This window comes from Meriones unguiculatus, chromosome 4 (genome assembly GCF_030254825.1).
Source record: "Meriones unguiculatus strain TT.TT164.6M chromosome 4, Bangor_MerUng_6.1, whole genome shotgun sequence".
Taxonomy (NCBI): domain Eukaryota; kingdom Metazoa; phylum Chordata; class Mammalia; order Rodentia; family Muridae; genus Meriones; species Meriones unguiculatus.
The window spans coordinates 69,007,410-69,026,442 of record NC_083352.1 but is presented as its reverse complement, the minus strand read 5'-3'; the positions used below and the strand labels follow the sequence as shown (position 1 = coordinate 69,026,442).

The 19,033-nt window shown below is 48.6% G+C and overlaps 1 protein-coding gene across 1 annotated transcript in view; it reads left to right on the top strand.

The window, feature by feature from the left end:
• Positions 1-338: 338 nt before the first annotated feature.
• The window catches only part of Kcnk5 (potassium two pore domain channel subfamily K member 5), a 45,304-nt gene continuing 26,609 nt past the window's right edge, over positions 339-19,033 (top strand). Inside the window, exon 1 of the mRNA XM_021642935.2 lies at positions 339-869. Coding sequence (XP_021498610.1) covers positions 684-869 — 186 coding nt within the window. The 5' untranslated portion in view covers positions 339-683. The remainder of the gene's footprint in view (positions 870-19,033) is intronic.

Here is a 19,033-nt window from a genome sequence, read left to right as displayed (position 1 = left end):
AACTCAGGCTCTCTGGAAAGAAACATCTGAAACACTTAGCAATGTTTTTCCGACCTCCGCAGTAAGGTGCACGGCCGTTTTAGCTAATTACATCAATTTCTAATACGCTACTGGAGTCCCGCAGACCGCAAATCCTGCGACAGTGCAGGTCATGGAGGTCTGGTGGCACCAAGCACCCTTAGCAAGGAGCCGGGTGCCGGGTGCCTGCTGCTGAGACTTTAGGCACGACGGGCGGGGTCAGGGGCGGGGAGAGGGGCGTGTCCTGAGCTGGACCCCACCCCCTCAGAGTCTGGCGCGGGCGGGCTGGACGCTGCTTAAAGAGCCTTGCGGAGGCGCGCTCGGCGCACAGTCGCGCGCACAGAGACGGCACACGTGTCTCCCGGTCTGGGTCCTGAGTTTCACCCTACCCCTCAGGATCGAGAGATTGGAGGTGGCCCCCAAATCTCTTTTGGTGTGCACACACCCTAGCCTGCGTGAGCGTGATCCACGCAGTTCTCAGCGCTCAGGGAGCCAACTTGTCCAAGCAACTATCCCAGGAGCGGCGCGCGGGGGTGGGGGGGGACCCGCCACTGCGCATGCGGAGCTCCAAATTCAAACAGCTGTGTCCTGGGCTGCGGGACGACTGGACCCGGAGCTGCTGGAACTAGGGGACTCTTTTTCCAGGACGTGGCCATTCCAGAATCATGGTGGACCGGGGTCCCCTGCTCACCTCGGCCATAATTTTCTACCTGGCCATCGGGGCGGCAATCTTCGAAGTGCTGGAGGAGCCGCACTGGAAGGAGGCCAAGAAAAACTACTATACACAGAAACTGCATCTACTCAAGGAGTTTCCGTGCCTGGGCCAAGAGGGCCTGGACAAGATTCTACAGGTGAGTCGTCGGTCTCCTGAATCCCCCACATGCACCTGAAGCAGTTGGGGCTACAGCGGTGTTGAAGGGGAGACCACCCTCCTACAACTTCAGACGAAACGACCCTCTCAGTCCCAACGAGAGGTCCCGGGGTGGCGGGTGGGAGAATGCCCCATCAGGTGTCAGGATGCAAAGATCTGTCTTTCGTTCATAGACTAGAGGTTTCCCCACGCTCGCAAAGTTGGTCAGAACCTAGTCTGTTACGAGAGAATTTGGGGTTGACTTCTGGGTGAACTGGGCCCCTCGGTGGCTCAGTGTGGGTGTGCGGGTGCCTCCCTTTTTGGAGGGAGGCTGTGAGGCGGATAAAGGCGTTTATCTTTCCTTGGAGACGCTCCCGAACTCCGGGAGCCGGGTGCCACCCCCCCCGCTCTGGGGCCGTTGTCGAGCCGGCTCCAGAGGGTCCCCAGACCCGCCGTGAGCGAAAATGTACCCGCTGGTCGTTGCTTTCTGAGTGGGGCAGGGGGCTTTTGTTTGTCCTAAGTGCCCCGGAGGAAGGCCTTTGGCTGGAATGCTGGGGACGCTCCTAGGCTTCCGGGAAGTCTTATCTAGCTGAGACATCCCTCAAGGACTCCGAGTCAAACTTTGTCAAAGCAGCAGGTTGCACAAACGAACACCCAAAACCAGGTAGCCCCTTTTCAGAGGGAGAGGATTGTGTGGGTGAGGGGGAGTTTCCTCGATCTGGCTTTGGAGCCTCTTATCTGAGAATGTACACACCCAGTGGACGGCGTTGACCTCACCTTGGCAAACTTGGCTGACCATCTCAACTGGAACCTTGAGCCAACTTGGGGTCAGAGGTCCCTCTCTACCTGTTTCTTGAGGGCTCAGCTCCAACGATCCCTGCCCGTGTGGATGGTCTTCTATCAGTGCGGTAGGATGAAATTGGAGCAGGGATAGATTGTTCAAGCCCTTGTAGATCTGATCAGGTACATTTAATCACCTCCCCAGTTCTTTCCACCTGTCTCATGTGTCTCACTTTCCAGCCTCAGTTTCCTGTTTTGTCAAATGGGAACAAACCCATCTTTATCCTTGTCCTGCCCTGAACTGTTCTAACGTTGAAAACTGAGAAAACATTAACGCATCTTACCGGCACTACTTCTTGTTTTGCCTCCAGACCTCAGATGGACATTAACAGAAAGAGACATATTTTAGGTGCCTGAGGGATCATGGGCTCTGCAGAGAATTGTCCTCAGGAGGCCTGTGAGACAGGTTTACACTACCTGGTATGCTGTTGCATTTGAATAAATTTGTCCCCCATGCAGTTTGGGGCTGTGTGGGTTGTGGACAGTGATGCTGGGAGTGAGTTTCAGAAGATGCGTGATTGGTCTAGCTCCACTTCCAAGGTGTTATGGAAATATCCAACTACCCCCTGCTGGGTGTCTGCTACGCCTGGTGTGCTGAGGAGGAAGAAGGTGGTCAGTTTATGATTTCCCCGAGGAAACAATATCTCAGGAGGAGAGTTTTTTGTGTAGTTTGCCTCTGGACTTTGTTTGGGGGGGCAGGGGATGATGGAAGTGTCCCCCTTCCTGCTGCTCCTCCACCAAGGCAGGGGAAGGAAGGAAAGAATTCAAGGCTAAATGTGGGAATATAAACTTCAAAACACAAGGAGAAGGGAAGGGGAGGGGGTGCCCCAGGTTTATGCAGCTGGGTGCATCTGGTGGGGTGGTAGCTTTACAAGCCGGGCGGTTTCCATAGGGTGTTTGAAAAAGCAAAATGCCCTTTATTTTAAGGTCAGCACTACCTCCATCCCCTAAGTGGGCAGGTAACTTTTAGAAAAAAGAATCTGAGCAATATCAGGCCAGTGCGATTTGGAGAAGATTCTAGATGCTTGGATGAACAAGGACAGCCGGTCCCCACCCCCAAACCCCAAAGAACAGCTTTGTCAACTCAACTTCAACTGGGCAAATTCTCTCCTTTCAAAGGAAAAACCCAAGAAATGAAAATGGACCAATGAAAGCATTTGCCAGCCTCAGCTTAATCTGAAAAAAATCTGCCTCCCTTTGCTTTCTGATCTGTGATTTGGGGCGCTGCCTCAGGCCTCAGGAAATTGTTTTTAGGAAAAAAAGAAAACCAAAAAAACGAAAACTCAAAACATCTTCCTTCCCATTTGGCTGCCTGTGGCAGTCTGGGTATTTTCCACCTGAGGTACTAGTCATCACAAAGCCCCTCAGTTGAAAATTCCTGGGGTGTGAGCTGGAGGTAGCTATGTGGGGTGGGGGTGGGCCTTACTGCTGCAAATTGTGGGCAGAATAGTCCCGCATGGAAAAAAGAATGTAGTCTAGGAAGGCATTGTCGGCCCTCCCCCTCCCCTGCTCATGCTGTGGTTGAGCTGTGCAGCACACAGGCTGCCTTTCACGTGCCCTGTGCCCACCAACCTGGGGCTCCATGGCTGTCCTCCTTGCCTTCAAAATTATCTGAGCTCCCACTCAGGTGATTACTGCACCTCATTGTTGTTATAGTTGTTTTTCAGACAGGGTCTGAAGTAGCTCAAGCCAGCCAGGAACTCAGTCTGTAGCTGAGGATGACCTTGAATCCCTGATCCTCCTCTTGCCTCTTCTTGTGCTACTGCATTCTGTGAATGCAGTGCTGGGCGTTAAAGCCCAGGGTGTTCGTGTATGCTGGGCAAATACCCTACATACTGAGACACAGTTCCAACTCTTATGTTAGTTGTTTTTAATGAATCTGTTTATTTGTTTGTTTGTGGAAGCAGGGTCTCACTATGTAGCTCTGTCTGTCCTGGAATTCAGAGTGTAGACCAGCTTGGCCTCGAACTCACAGAAGTCCACCTGCCTCTGCCTCCCAAGCTCTGGGATTAAAACTATTTATGCCTGGCTGACTGTAGTTTTTGAGACAGAGTCCTGATATGTAGTACAGGTTGCTCTTGAACTCATAACAAACTTGTCTCAGCCCCCTGAGTGCTGAGAATGTAGGCGTGCACCTCCATGCTTGCTATCACTAGATTTTTTGGCGGGTGGCTTTTCTAGCTGTTTGTTAGGTATCCCCACCCCCCCTTTTTTTTTTTAACCCAGCAAGGGAGATTAGCATTTATAGTGCATCCACTGTATTGGACACTGTGGTTTTAAATTATCCTTATTCTATGGGAAGCCAGAATCTGATATTGACCCCTGGCTGGGTCATTTCCTCATCAAACCAGTTAACTTAGCTTAGCCTCAATTTCCTCATCTGCAAAATGAGCAGTTTGGTGAGGCTTCAGGAAAAAGGGTATAAATAGAAGAAGCAAGCAGGCTCTTGCCGCTAGCATTTATTAAGTTTTATGGAGTGCTCCCCGAGGAAGGCATGCTGCCAAGTGCTCTACCTGGTTGTTTCAGGTGCTTTATGGTGACCTCATGGATTAAGATAAGGCAGCTGACACCCAGAGAAGTTAAAGTGGCCGCAGTGACAGCAGCTTCAGCCTTGGGGTGTCCCCTAAGCAATATCCCCCTTTGCCAGCCCACCAAAGGAGGATTGCTCTCGATAAGTGAGCTGAGTTAATTGGTTCAGCTTGACTTTGGACTGCTGGGAAATTCTATTTTTTGTTTCCTCTGGAATAGGTATTGGCACACAGGCTTCTCCGGTGTGGCTGCCTGGCTGACCTGGCACTGTCTATGTCACTGAAGTTATGCTTTAGTTCATCCTTCACTCCTGCAGGGCTGTTTTTGGAAACAGCCTTCTTCCTTCTGCCCCCCCCCCCAAAAGCAGAGGACTGAGATGAATTGACAGGTTGACAAACCATCTTGGTCTTTAGGGAGAAGGTTAAACAAACTGTTGTGCATCCCTACAGAAGCATTCTAATATGGGATCCAGTCTGGTGAGGAAGGGCTCGCAGGAGGTGAGCTCAAGTCAGAGTAGAGAATGGACTTGTGGAGAGAGAGAGAGAACGATAACTTTGGGGGGTTTCCCCCGCCAAGCCTAGGGAAGGTCACCAGGCTTCTTTCTGGGAATCCCATGTCTCGCAGTCTTCTGGGACTGGGATGGGGTGGCAGCCAGTCTTGTTTTCTGCTCTGGTAACCCAGAGTGAGCCCGAGGTTTTTCTGGACAGCTGACATGGCTTACTCATTCTGAAAACCTCTTGGATCCTGATGACCACATTTCCACCCGAACTCCAAAATTCACTTTTTATTTTTTGTTTGTTATGGCACTTGAGATGGGATGGAAGGCATTGTGCAGGTTAGACAGGCGCTCCCCATCCCTGAGCTACATCCTCAGCCCCTCCAAGCTTCTTATTGTATTCAAGGGGTTCCGTGTATACCTTCTTTCATTTTTAAACTCTTAAATGCTCTATGTATATTCAACATGAGTAACACACATCCCAGTTTTGAAATTCTGATACCTGTTTTTTTTTTTAAACACCAATCCCCCCCCAAATTATTATTTTTTTTAAAAGTAGACTCTGCTTAATAACTTCTGACCAAAAATGTTTAAAGGGAAGGTTTAAATATTGGAAGGTTTGGGGAAAAACTTTTCTGAGCTCAGTTTAGTGGAACAGAGGGTTAACATGAACACCCATTTTGTTTTAAGTCATGGTGGACACGGTAAGGCTCGCTGGGTCCTCACCCACCTTTGACACATTGACTCTTTTGAGTCTTGATCTAGCTCTGCCTGAATTCTCACTGTAGAGCTGCAGAGTTGGCAAGTGGGTAAATTGGGGTTTTGAGAGGAAGAAGTAGAAAAACAGCTCCTTCCTTTCTTCATCTGTTTTTGGTTCTTTGAGATAGGGTAGCCCTGGCTGTCCTAGAATTTGCTCTGTAGATCAGGTTGGGAACTGGGAGATCTGCCTGCCTCTGCCTCCCAAGTGCCACAAAAGGAAAGGCATGAGCCACCACCCAGAACTTTCTAAAGGTGGTTACACTTAAATTGAAGGCTGAATAAAAACACCCCCTCTCCCAAAGAAACCCAACACTGCCTCAAAAAGTCTGCCTTAGTTAACTGTTAGAGTTTTACCAGTTAATGTGAATTTTTATTAAGCACTCTTGAGAGTTTTAATGGAGCCATTAGGATAATTAGATGACAATCATGAAGAACTATCCCAGGGTAGAAATTGGTGTGTGTTGAAAGGTTGAAAGTAGGTGGTGGAGGCTTCCAGGAGGTGGCCTACAGGAGAGGTTGATTGTCACTTCTAAATATTTTCCTGGGGCCTTGCCCTATTTATAGACTGGCGTTTAAAAGAAACAATCCCTTGGTTTTGGATGCTGTGCTTGGCTGGCCCTGACCTGGGGACAGAGGCTTGCCGTTAACTTGGGCTCAGCCTCTTGTGCTCTGTGTGAGTTTATGTTTGGGGACTGGGGTGTACAGTAGGGAAGGGAAATGCAAAGTTTTGGGGAAAGGGGAGTTAGACTTCTGAGAAAGAACAGCTAGGCGAGTCTTTCTTGTGGTGCTGAAGCTGAGTGGGGATTTAAGATGATGGGCCAGAACTGGCCTGAAGCAGGGATGATTGAGGGATGCTGTGCTAGACAACCATTGCCAGGCATCTTTCCATTGTTCACTGAGGCCAGTCCCTGTGTCCCTGCGACTTCTGTCCATTCTACCCTTCCCCTCTTCATTCCTGCTTGGGATCAGAAATGATTTGGATTTTCACAGATTTGGAGTGTCTACAGCTGCATGACCCGCTTGAGGACTGGGCCCAAGTCAAAAGAGAAACTCTTGTTTCATGTGCAGCCTGTACATACAGCCAGAGAGTGACTATGGACTGTAGTGCACTTGTGTTTTGATTCAACATGTGAGGTCAAGTATAGAATTTCCCACTTGAGACATCCCTTTAGTACTCAAAAAGGCTTGAATTTTGGAATGTTTTAGATTTTCAGAGAAAGGATTGCTAGCCTATTCAGGATTGTAACTTCTGGATGTTCTGCCATGGAGTGCACAGACTTAGTGAACTCCTAAAGAAGTTCTAAAGAATCAGAAAGACTTGTACGTGTGTGTGTGTGTGTGTGTGTGTGTGTGTATGTGAGAGAGAGACAGAGACAGAGACAGAGAGAGAGACACACAGATATGTGTGCTATGGCCACATGGGTTGAGGTCAGAGGACAGGTTGATTCTGTTCTTCTACCATGTGGGTCACAGGGATCAAACTCAGGTTGTCAGGCTTGGGAGCAAGTGTCTTTATCCACTGAGCCATATTGCTGGCCCAAGAAGACCCTTCTAGAACATTTAATGCTAGGTCTAGCTTAGTGTATAGGGACTCATGCATGTAGACAGATATACCATACTAGTGAAGTGCTTTCTTTGCCCTGAATTTATTCTATATTAATTTATTTATTTGTTTTTAGTTTTTTGAGACAGGGTTTCTGCGTGCAGCCCTGGCTGTCCTGGATTCGCTTTGTAGACCAGGCTGGTCTTGAACTCACATAGATCTACCTGCCTCTGCCTCCGAGTGTTGGGATTATACGCATGAGCTACTGTGCCCAGCTCTCGAATATTTTTTTAATTATAAAAAACAATATGGGATCTGGAGAGATGGTTCAGCAGTTGAGAGCAAGTACTGCTCTTGTAGAGGACCCAAGCCCAGCTCTCAGCACTGGCATGGGACAGCTCATGACCATCTATATGTAACTCCAGTTCCCGGAAACTGATGCTTTCTTCTAGCCTCCAAGGGTACATGCACTCATCTATACTTACCCATTCCCCACCATGTAATTTAAAATAGTAAAAGAAAATCTTGAAAAATAAAAAACAATGTCAAATATGCTATCTTCGGCAGTTTTTGTGTGTCATTCAATGATGATAACTAGGTTCGCATTGCTGTGACTCAGATCTGTGTTGACAACCTTTTCTTTTTGTAACTGAAACTTTCCACTAATCAGCACATCTCCCCACCTTTGCCACCCAGCCACTAGCAATCACCATGATGCTTTCTGTTTCTATGAATTTGCTGCCCTCAAATATGTTGGGTAGATTAAATCATTCAGTGTTTGTCTTTTGGTGTGTAACATGGCACAGCCATTGGAAAACAGTATAGAGGATCTTTAAACAGTTAAAAATAGTCCTGCCATATGATGTGGTCATCTCATTTCTGGATCTATATCAAGCCAAATTTGTTTGTGTTCTATTTTTGCCATGATGGAACCCCAGGCCTGGCATATGCCAAGCGAATGCACTCTCTCTGAGCCACATCCCAACTGTCAACTGAATATTTTATTTTATTGTCATTTTTATGCGTATGGGTGTTTAAACTGCATGTATGTCTGTGTGCTACGGGTGTGCAGTGAATGAGGAAGGGAGAAGAGGGCCTTGGATCCCTTGGGACTGGAGTTATAGATGGTTGTAAGATGGTTTGTGGCTGCTGGGAACGGAATGAACCCTTGTCCTTGTGGAGAAGCAGCCAGTGCACTCAACTGTTGAACTGTCTCTCCAGCCCCTCAACAGAATATTTTAAAGAACTACATGACAGGTGGTGGGGGAGGGTCTAGTGAATTTTGCCCTGCCAAAGCCCCCAGAGAGGTATAATTTTGCACGGTGGTGCTTGAGCTGTGACCACAGGTCAGGGAGGTGAGTGTCCGATGATAGTGGATTTTGAACTCCATCAAATGTTTGCTGTTTTCAAGGAGTGGGGTGGATAACATTACAGAAAGTTCTCTCCTTCTTCACAACCATTTACAACTTGCAAACAGTGGAATATTCTGACCAAAACTGAATTTCGGTAGGCTGAACACTTTATGAGTGTTCTGATAAGGATGCCTCCTCCTTCCTTTCAGCTTCTGGTGAAATGGAATGTGGGTTTTCCCAGAAAGCTGCTAGAATCTTCAGCCCCTTCATTCCAGGCTTGAGTTAAGGTGCCTTTTTTCCCCTGCTGTGGACTCTGTCCCTGTGGAGGTCCAGGTCTAGGATAGTCTACCTAGGCACTCTGCTCCAGTCTGGCTTTCCCCAGTTGCCCTTCGTGTTCTTTCATGGAAAAGAATAAAATACTAAACTCTTCTTGAAGCCTACATGGTTTTGTGAGGCTTAACCCCAATCCCCAAGCAACCAGAAAGCCTATTAAAACAGAGGGGTCCTTTTCTGGCTGGCTAGCCTTTCTGTTCAGGGAAGCCTCAAAAACGAGGATCTTGAGCTCTTGAGCTCAGCCTTGCTGGGGAAAGGAAATTGGACTGGGGTGGTGAAGTGAGGGAAATGCAGGCTGAAGTGCTGAGTGATGGGTAGCAGATGGTGGAGGCTGGAGGGGAGGACAGTGGCTGCAGGGCCTTGGAGGTTTCAGTTCCCATTTCCGGAAGTCTGTAGAAGAACCCCTTCTCTGGGGGAATCAGGCTCTGAATAAAACTTAGCCTCTGTCCTAAGGGAAACCCTGATCTGCAGGAGGAAGAACAAGGAGCACCAGCAGGTTGAGTGTACCTGGTGTATCCAATCGTGCATTATGGACACATGGGTTTTTATTCTCTGATTTAAGGAAGGAGGAGCATTCCATGGGTTCCTACTATCTATGCTAGGCATGGGATGGTGCATTTTCTGTCTCTAGGACTATGGCCTAGGAAGGAGTCACTGCTGGTCTCCTTGCCTGAATCTACACAGGTAAAAGGGCTGAGGTAGAAGGACTGAGGCTCACTCTCCTGTTAACTGAGTCTTGGTCTTGTCCATGAGTGGTAGAGGCACTGACTGAAGCTCAGGGGAAGATTCTTATTTTATTTCTTTGGCTGTGAGTGGGGAGAAGAACCACTGGTGTGCAGCCTCTCATTGAGCCTTTGGCCTGCAGCTCTCTGCAACAGGTGCCACTGCCTCACAAGCAGAAGCAGCAGGATGGAATAGACCACGGTGATGGTCTTTTCACTGTCAACTTGGCTTTAGAATCACCATGGAAACATACCTCTGGGTGTTTCCAAGAGAGTGTTTCCAGAAAGGTTTAACTCATCTGGGAGGACACGCCTGACTGTAGGGGAGCATTGTCATACTGGGATCCAGACAGATGAACACAGAGAAAAAGTGAGCTGAACACCAGCATTCATCTCTGCTTCCTGACGAAGGACACAATGAGAACAGCTGCCTCAGGCTTCTGCTGTCAGGACCCTCAAATGGAGCTAAAGTAGTCCCCCTTAGAAATTACTGCTATATTTTTATGTGTGTACAAAGTTTTATATATAAATCAATGTTTTGCCTACATGTATGTATGTGCTTCATGTGCATGTCTGGGGCCCTGCCCACAGAAGTCAGTGGAGGGCTTCGGATCCCCTAGAGCTGTAGTTATGGATGACCATGAGCCACCATGTCTCCAGAGCTTGCAACTGAACCTGGGTTCTCTGCAAAAGCGGCAAGAGCTCTTAACCACTGAGCCATCTCTCCAGTCCTGATGCTTCCTTTCTTAAGTTGCTTTTGTTAGGTATCTTGTCACAGCAGTAAGAAAGGTAAATTGGTACCAGGAGTCGGGGTCTTTTCTGTGATAAACCTGGCCACATTAGCTATAGGTCTTTGGAACTGGTGTGCATGAGGGAATGTAGAAGAGTTTGGAGCTGCAAGCCAGAGAAGCCCCAGAATGCTTGCTGTAAGCAGAGCTTACATCTTGGTAGAGTTTGGAAGACCAGAATGTGCAAGCCTCCCCTGCTGTGCTGAAGTATTATGCTTTAGACCTGTTCTAGCCAGAGAAAACCCTTCTTCCTTAAGCTGTTGTCCTTCATTTCGTCACAGCAACAGCAAAAGTAACCAACACAACCACAGAGGCTGTAGCATGTCTGAGGCCTTGCAATTAGGAGAATGACACCGAGTCCTCATGCTTGGAACCATTTTGCTATACATTTTGTTGTGTTGATGGTGAAAGAAGTATGGAGGGAAGTGGGAAAATGCCAAACATTTAGAGTAATGATGGGTGAGCAAGTTGTGTCCTCCCTGGGATGGGACAGTGGTACTCCCCTGCCTTTATGCATAGCAACTGTATCAAAGTGCTTACAACATATAATAGGGCACCTAAGTTTCGGCTGCTGTCCATAACCCCTTTCTCTGGGAGTCCTGTCCCTGAGCCCTTGCCACAGGCCTCACCATGCATTGAGTTCTTCTTTATTTCATTTTAATTTTTTGTTGATACTTTGTGGATTTCACACATGCACCCCAATCCCACTCATCTCACAGTCCCTTTGTACCTGCCCTCTGCCCTTGCAACCTCCTCCCCAAAAGGGAAAAAAAAAATCTTGTTGTGGGCGCTATAGTGGCTCACAGTGTGTGCCTAGTACACCCACACTTCTTTACTTGCAAATGTTTATTGCAGTGTGCCGTTGGTCTGGGTTGAGGCCTCTGGCTTCTGCTCCACTATCAACACTGCAACCTCACTGGGACTGCCCTCGGATATCCTATTGTTGCCCTGTGTCGTGGAGATCCTGCAGCTTTCGGGCCCTTTTATGTGCTCCAGTAAGTCCATTGAGTTCTTTGTTTAGAGATTGGTGGCAAGGAGGGTAATGAAACCCATCAAGTCCTTTCTCTTCGTGCCACTCACCATTTTCCATTCTTTTCAAATTAACTCACAATTCACTCCCTGTTGGGTATAACCAACACTTGAAAATGTGACTTCTCCCTTCCAGGCTGAATCCTTGCTTAAATCTTTCCTCCTAGAGAACTCTGGGTCCTGGTGGCCTTAGTACCATCTTCGTTAGGTGGTGGCCGTGCAGGGTTGGAGGCCACATTGGGCCTTCTCTAGAGACAAGACAGTACCAGCACTCTTGGTGTTCTCTTGGTGGCCAGGGTTCCTTGATTAACTTTGCAATATGCATTCTTTTTCCTCTCACCCATCTAAATATTTAGGCTTTCTGTAGAACTATTTAGGCAGGGCTGTGTCACCCATTCCCCCTCCTCCCCATGCCCTACTGTAATCTAACTGCAGCTGTTTAAGGAGGTCCTTCCTACAAAAGGGATGCTTGTTCCAAGTCTAGGAGAACCTATGCAGGGCAGTTGAAGGCAGGACTAGCTTGGCTCTGCTGTGTAGCTTGGAGGCTGCCCTTGTAGGCCACCAGGAATCTTATCAGCCTCATCTGGGGGTACTATATGCCTCAGGCTCTTCCGCTTGTCTGAGTCGACCTGTACTTGGGGATGGGAAAAGGAAACTCTTGTTTGAATCATTGTAAAGATAAAACCTGATCACAACCAGAGTCCTACCCTATATACTACCTATGTTCTAGTCTGTGCTGTGACCCTGGCCAGATTTTACCGCTTTATAGTTATTCATTTATTCAAGAAGGATTGGGTTCCTTCAGACTGTAAGGGCCCAGCATGGCGCCTGTCCTCACTGGGCCCAGTTCTCAAGATGTCCAGTATGAAGGCAAGTATTTGCTTCATGTTGTATCATGCCCAGGTGGCCCAGTGGCATGCAGTGCACCTACACATGAAAGTCTGATGAGGGAGAGGCCAGTCCTCTTGCAAGATCAAAGTGAGGTGACTTTGGCCAGGTAGAGCTGGAATGACAGGCCTTGGTCTCTCGCAGGCTTTGAAAGAAGTGATCAATGTGAGATGGCCCAGCAGGTCAAGGTGCTTACTCAAGCCTGCTAAAACCTGGGAGGGAATTGACTCCTGAAAGTTGTCCTGACCACATTTCTGTTGTGACTTGAACACGCCCAAACCCAATAAAAAAATTTTAAATGCAATAAAAAGTTTATTCCTGTGTTGGATAGTTTTACGTTAACTTGACATAAGCTAGAGTAATTTGCAAAGAGGGAGCCTAACTGAAAAATGCTCCCAGCAGATGGCCTGGGGGCAAGCTTTGGGTGCATTGTCTGGATTGATGGTTGATGTTCGAGGGCCCAGAACACTGTGGATGGTGCCACTCCTGGGCTGGTGGTCCTATGCCCTCTAAGAAAGCAAGCCAAGCAAGCTAGTAAGCAGCAGTCTTTCGTGGCCTCTGCATCAGTTCCTGCCTCCAGGTTTTTGCCCTGACTTCCTTTGATGATGGACAGTGATGCAGAAGTGTAATCCAAATAACCTCTCCTCCCCAAATTGCTTTTGATTGTGGTGTTTTATCACAGTAGTATAAACCCTAACTAAGATAATTGCCAACCCCACCCGACTCTGCCCTTTCAAACTATATCAGGGGGTACTGGGTAAGGACAGGCTTTTTTTTTTTTTTTTATAAAGTTGTATGTGTGTGTGAACATACAGTATGATGATTCAGAAAATGTGTATGATGGGTGGCATCCAAAGAGGCCTAACAATGCTTCTGTACCCTTATTATTTCTTTCCATTTGAAGCCTTTGGTAGTAAATTGTAAATTCTAGTCACACATGCCATGCAACCTAGACTATTCTTTTTTATTCTATTTTTTTCTTCCTTCCTTCTAGATAGGGTTTCTCTGTAGCCTTGGCTGTCCTGGACTCCATTTGCAGACCAGGCTGACCTCAAGCTCACAGAGATCCATCAGCCTCTGCTGGGATTAGAGGCGGGTGCTGCTGTGCCTGGCATTTAAAACGCTATTGTACTGGTTCTTGGTCTTCTGTCTTTTGTTTTTTGTTTTTTTAGATTATGTGTACGGTGTGGGTCCATACATGAGTATGCGGGTGCCTTCAGCAGCCATCCTTCTGGAGCTGGAGTTAAAATGGGTGCGAGCCACCCAACATGGGTGCTGGGAACCAAACTCAGGTCCCCTGCAACAGTAGTGTGCGCTCTTAAGCTCCGAACCATCTCTTCAGTCCCAAGACAAGTTTAACTGTGTAGCCCTGCCTGGTCTTGAACTTGACTCTCCTGCCTCAGTTTCTTAAGTGCTGGGATTATAGGCACATCCTATCAAAATCCAGTTGCTGGAATTTTTAGGCTGTCATGTAAATGGCAGCATGTGTTTATGCTTATCAAAGGCTGGCGTTTAAGTGCTTCCTGGGATGGATGGGGAGATTTGGTATTTTTGAAGTAGGATTTTCATATAACCCAGGCTAGCTTTAAAGTAGCTATGTATTTGAAACTGTTCTTGAACTCCTAATCGTTCTGCCCTCACTTTGCACCCTCCTGTGAGTTACTCTGCTTTCCTTGTCTCTATAAATTAGCCAGATGTAAGCACCTTGTTACACAGCCTTTGGGGGTTGGAGAATCATGGGTCTGTCAAACTCAACAGCGCACCCTCCAGCTCCCTGCTGTCACCAGTAAACAGCTTTTCTGGTTGGGGCCTATCTCCAGAGGAACACCCCCATTCCCAAGTTCACCCTGTCCTACTCTTGCCATCCTTTGTTTTGCAAACTTTTCCCCAAAAGTTTACATCACTGGAGGCCCAGGCTGTGGCCACAAGTTCTGGTCTTCAGGTTTCTGTTGGGTGCTGTTTCTACTTTCAAGGAACCAGAGCACAAATATCCAGGTCCTCTTGCAGGAGATAAGAAGCACGTGCAGAACGCAGACTGATTAAGCCTGAGCAACATCACACTCATATCTAGATATCTCTGAGGATGTTGTGCCCAGTACCTGTCCTTCCTTCCATTTAATGCCTTTGAGCTGTGTTCGGGGGGGCAATCAGAAAGGAGAATGTGGGTGGGTTGGGGTGGGCCACCTGTATGTGTACATGCCCCTGACCTTGTTTAATCTTCAGAGCCTTGCAAGGAGGAGCTCTGAGAAGGCCAGGACTGTTTGCACGAGAGCAGGCTGCTCTCTGTCTGATAGCACCTGTGGTGTGACAGATCTACAACCACAGCCACATTGGGCCTTTCCACCCCACGGCCTACCACATGGGGAGGGAGGGAGCGGGGAGGGAGGGAGCGAAGTGTTTGCAGGGTATTTCCTATAGCCCCCGGGCGACTCCACCCCCAGTCTTCTAAAAAGCTTGCAGATGCAGGCTTTGTGCCCACCCAACCCTTTAACTTTTCCAAGGGTCTGCAGAACCGTTCATTTGACACTGTCATTCTGCCTCCTCAATGGGCCTGACACTAGGAGGGATAACCCCCCTACCTCTCCCTCCCTCCCTCCGCCCCGTAGCCAAATGCACCCCATCTCATTTGTTGGATTGGAAATCAGGGCCTGCTAAGGAGTGACTAAGCTGGTTTCAGAACTGTCTTGCAGTGGGGTGTCTAACCTGTTGGGGTTACATGACATTATTGTCTGCAAATGTATTGGGCCAACTGTGGAGCTACCCCTGGGATGCCTGTAACCTGTGGGACTGCAGGTTGGATGTTTTGGGTAGAGAGGCAAATTCAGGTTAATATAGCAGTACTGTTTGTGGGTCTGCTGTGGGCCTTCACCTTGGTTGAGACACAGTCTTGTTCACTGCCTGGTACAGCAGGCCGCCTGAACCATGGCCATGAGCTTCTGGGAAGTCTCCTGTCTCTTGTACCATCTCACTACAGCCTCAGGTAAGTTTGCCAGGTGTGACTTTGTTTCTGAGAATCCGGACTTCATGAAAAGCCATCTCTGTAGCCCTCCACATCTTCATAACATTGCCTTTAAGCCACCAACGTATTGATTGTATTTTTGGGTATGGAGCCTGCTTATGCTTTCCTTCTTATCTTAACCTGCCCAGCATACGGCTCCCGAGACCTGGGGGCTAGCTTCCCTACTGATGAGCATTGATGGGAGAAAAGGAGCAGCATTTGCTCCTGTGGGAAGCTCCCAGTGGCGCAGACAGAAGCCAGTCTGGAGCCTGGGGCGGAAGGGATCTGACTGAGACCCTCTCTCACCCTCCAGCCCATTCCCCCAGGGCCTCTCTCCAGCACTGGACTCAGCTGCCCGTGGATCTGCATCTAAGGAACTGGTGTCTCCAGCCCATCTTGGAAGTTGCAGGAGGTGATTCACATTGAGGGCACCTCTCTGGCTGCAAACCTCATTCTGGAAGAGCTTAGTCGCTCTTTAACCAGTCTCATGGAGCCAAGGCCCAGCCCTTTAGGGAAAGTTACACAACTGTATTTAAGACAACTATGCTTACCAGGGGTGGGGAAGTGCAATGAAGAGCAATTACAGCTGGGGGGCAGGCAATTAAGGGAGAAAAGGCGTTGGGGAAAAGTGATCTTAAAGGGCAGGTCAAAGGTGATTATCACACCTGCCAGTGGCTCTCCTGGTCACCGCCCCAGCAGTCAGGAATTTTGGCTCCCCAACTGAGAAGGCCTCTGGCAACAATTTCTCCCTCGTAGTGGCCTGGTGGGGCTGGGGGTGGGGGTGGACTGTTCTCGAGCTGTCAGGATTCCTTCTGCTGATCCTGGCGGGCCTTGGTGCAGATGGGGGGACTTGAGGTCAACCTTCTGTGGGAGGAGAAATAATTCTGCAGCCCTGCATGCCTGTGGCAGACACCCCCACCCACCTTGACAAGAACTTTGAGGTTTATGTTGTGCTTATTCCTTTCTGAAACTTGGGCTTTCATTATGTAGCCCTGGCTGGCCTTGAACTCACCATGAAGATCAGACTGGCCTGGAACCCTCTGAGATCCTTCTGCCTCCACCTCTTGGAGTGCTGGAATTAAAAGCATGTGCCACCATGCCTGGGGACCTTGAGATCCAGTGGCGGGAGGGGTGGCAAAGAGAGGCACACAACCACACGCAGCATCGATGAATGGTTATGAAATAAGGAAAGTTGAAGAGCTTTGCCAGGGATTACCCAGCTAGTCATCTGCTTGCACTCAGGCATGAGTCTGGAGCCAGAGGGCTGTAAAGCTGCTCTTTTAATTTTATAGACTTGCTGGACCAGAAATCACTCTTTTATTTTTATTTTTATTTTATTTTTTTGAGCTAGAGTCTCAGGTAGCCCAGGCTGGCTCTGAACTTGCCATATAACTAAGGATGACCTTGAACTTCTATCTCCAGAGTGCTGGAATTGCAAACGTGTGGCACCATGACCATTTTCATTTGAGTGCTGGTCATGGAACTCAAACTTCATGCATGTTAGGCAAACACTCTAACTCAGCTCCATCCTGAGTCCTCTTCAGACCCTTGTCTTCTTCACACTCCCCTGGTGCTCCTAGCTCTTTGGGGTTCTGTTACCCAGGTGCCTGCTGGATAGATCTCTAGGTTAGTTTACCATTTTAGGTGTGAAAACTTCTACATCAGGGAAAGCTGGGTTTTGCAGGAGGTGTCGACAGGGCCTAACCCTCCGCTTGTTCCCCACCCTGTCTTGAGCCCCCTAAGAGAGCGGCCCTTAGCCTTCGTGCCTTCTGTTAGCCTCCTGTCCTTTGGCAAGACTCTGGGCCAGGGCACAGTCAGACCCCGTGAGACAGAATTAAGGAGCTGGCGTGGAGGTGTAATTATCTCTTAGTTGTGAAGTGTCACCCGTCACTTCTGTCGGTTAGACAGATAGTCACCTCTACTTGGCCTCCCTAGGGTTAGTGACACTTGTCCCCGATAGGACACTGGTTAGCACTTGGGAGAGAATCTTTAGTCTTCTCCAGTGGTTCATATGTTACCCAGACCGGGACATCTAGATTGCTTGTAGTATGTTGAGGGCTGGGGGAGGGTGGGAAGAGAGCTTTATGGCTGTTTATTTTGGCCAGGGTGGCCTTGTGTCTACTGTAGAGACTTTGCTGTTCCTGTTCCCCATTCCCCATGCAGGATGGAGGTAGGCACCTGTCCATAGACCCTGGAGTAGAAGGAGTATCAGATCCATTCCTCCCCATCTCTGCTGTTCAAACAAAACTCATGTCTGCTGGGCTGTGGAATGCATCCTGCCAATGTTGGCTTTGGAAGGATGCCCTTCCCCTCCCAGCATCCCTGTCCCACCCCCACCCCCCACTCCCCAGCTGCCAAGGGGATAAGTGCTGAGCGGGCTAAGTGGGGCAGGCTGGTGCAGGAGTGTCTTGTCAGCACCCCCAAGGTAGGTAGCAGGAAGAGGGAGGCTGTTCTGATTATTTGCAGCTTTTCCATACACCCCAGTCCTCTTTCTTAGACTCTGGGCCCAGCCCTATATCCATTGGCATAGCTGGCCCAATGAGTGAGACTTACTGGCCTATGTTTGGGGAGCCTCAGAAAATTTGTTGTGTGACTGAGCCAAGGTCATTGAACCTCTCTGAGCCAAAGACTTGTTTATTAAACAGGGAGTGCCAATTGTATGCTCAGTGCTGGTGTAAAGGACTATGGGAATGAAGAGAAATACTAGATGCGCACTGTACCTCCTTTGATACTGGTGGAGTTTACAGTGCTCAGAAATAGACACAAACATAGCATACTGTAGCCACCTTAGGTCCTCCCAGTAAGAAAATAGACGTGGGTTGGGATGTCGTGGTGCTATTTCCTCATGCTGTGTCTGGGAGTTGACTTCCTTTGAGCCCCATCTCTCAGTACCCTGCTCTGGAGTTTGTCATGTCCACTTTCTTACCCACCCTCTCCACACAGTTCTTGTCTTGTGCCCTGTTTCATCTGAAACCCTGGACCCTGTAGGAGGGTACTCATTAATGAAGAACCATTAATAAATGGCTGGAGACAGGCTAATTTGTTCCCCTCTGTCTCTTTGCCTGCCAGCAGCCTCCAAGCCTAGATGCAGTGCTGTTCCAGGCCTCCCTTGGAATTTCCCTTTGAATTTCACTGTGCCCGCCTTCAATCCAGAAGATGGTCTAGGCATACTCTTCCTATCCAGCAAGCACCCTGGGGGCTGACAGCTCCCCTGTGCCGCTCTCTCTGGACTGGGACACTTTGTCCCATGAGGCAAATCCATAGGTGTGTCATCACCTCCCTAGGAGGTTGTCTGGCAGTGCTCTCTCACCCCCGCCAGAAGAGGTGCAGCTTTAGAGTCATGGAGGGCATTGGGGGTACTATTCTAGAAGGTTCCTGTTGCTACCTAGCACACTGAAGATGAACAGAGGTGGATTTTGACAGTCTAAAACTTTAGAATGCCCAGGGACTGATGCCTCTTGTCATCAGTTCCCTGCTTGTTCTGTTGGAGGTCATTTTGTATCTTTGGTTTATTTTGCAAGCCACGTCCCCCAACCCTTCTTTGTCTCCATGTCTTAAAATTTCCCAGGACATTAAGCTTCCTGAAGCCAGTTTCCCATCCATCCTCATACTCTTGCACACTCTGCCCCATGACTCTGCTCCCTCAGTTTTAACCTGTGTTTATTGATCAAATTTGGTATGCTTCATCCTGTGGCATGGGTGGCCACAGACAGTGTGGAAGCCTTGATGCCTGAGCAGCTGGGGACACGGTGGTTTCTACTGAGTGATTTTAAAAGCAGGTTTGAGGTTGAGGCCACATTTCAGATTTACGAAAACAAACCGGGGGATGTAAGTTTAGCCCTGAGTCACAGAAACTTAATTTAAAAACAGAAGCCAGGCAGAGCCAAG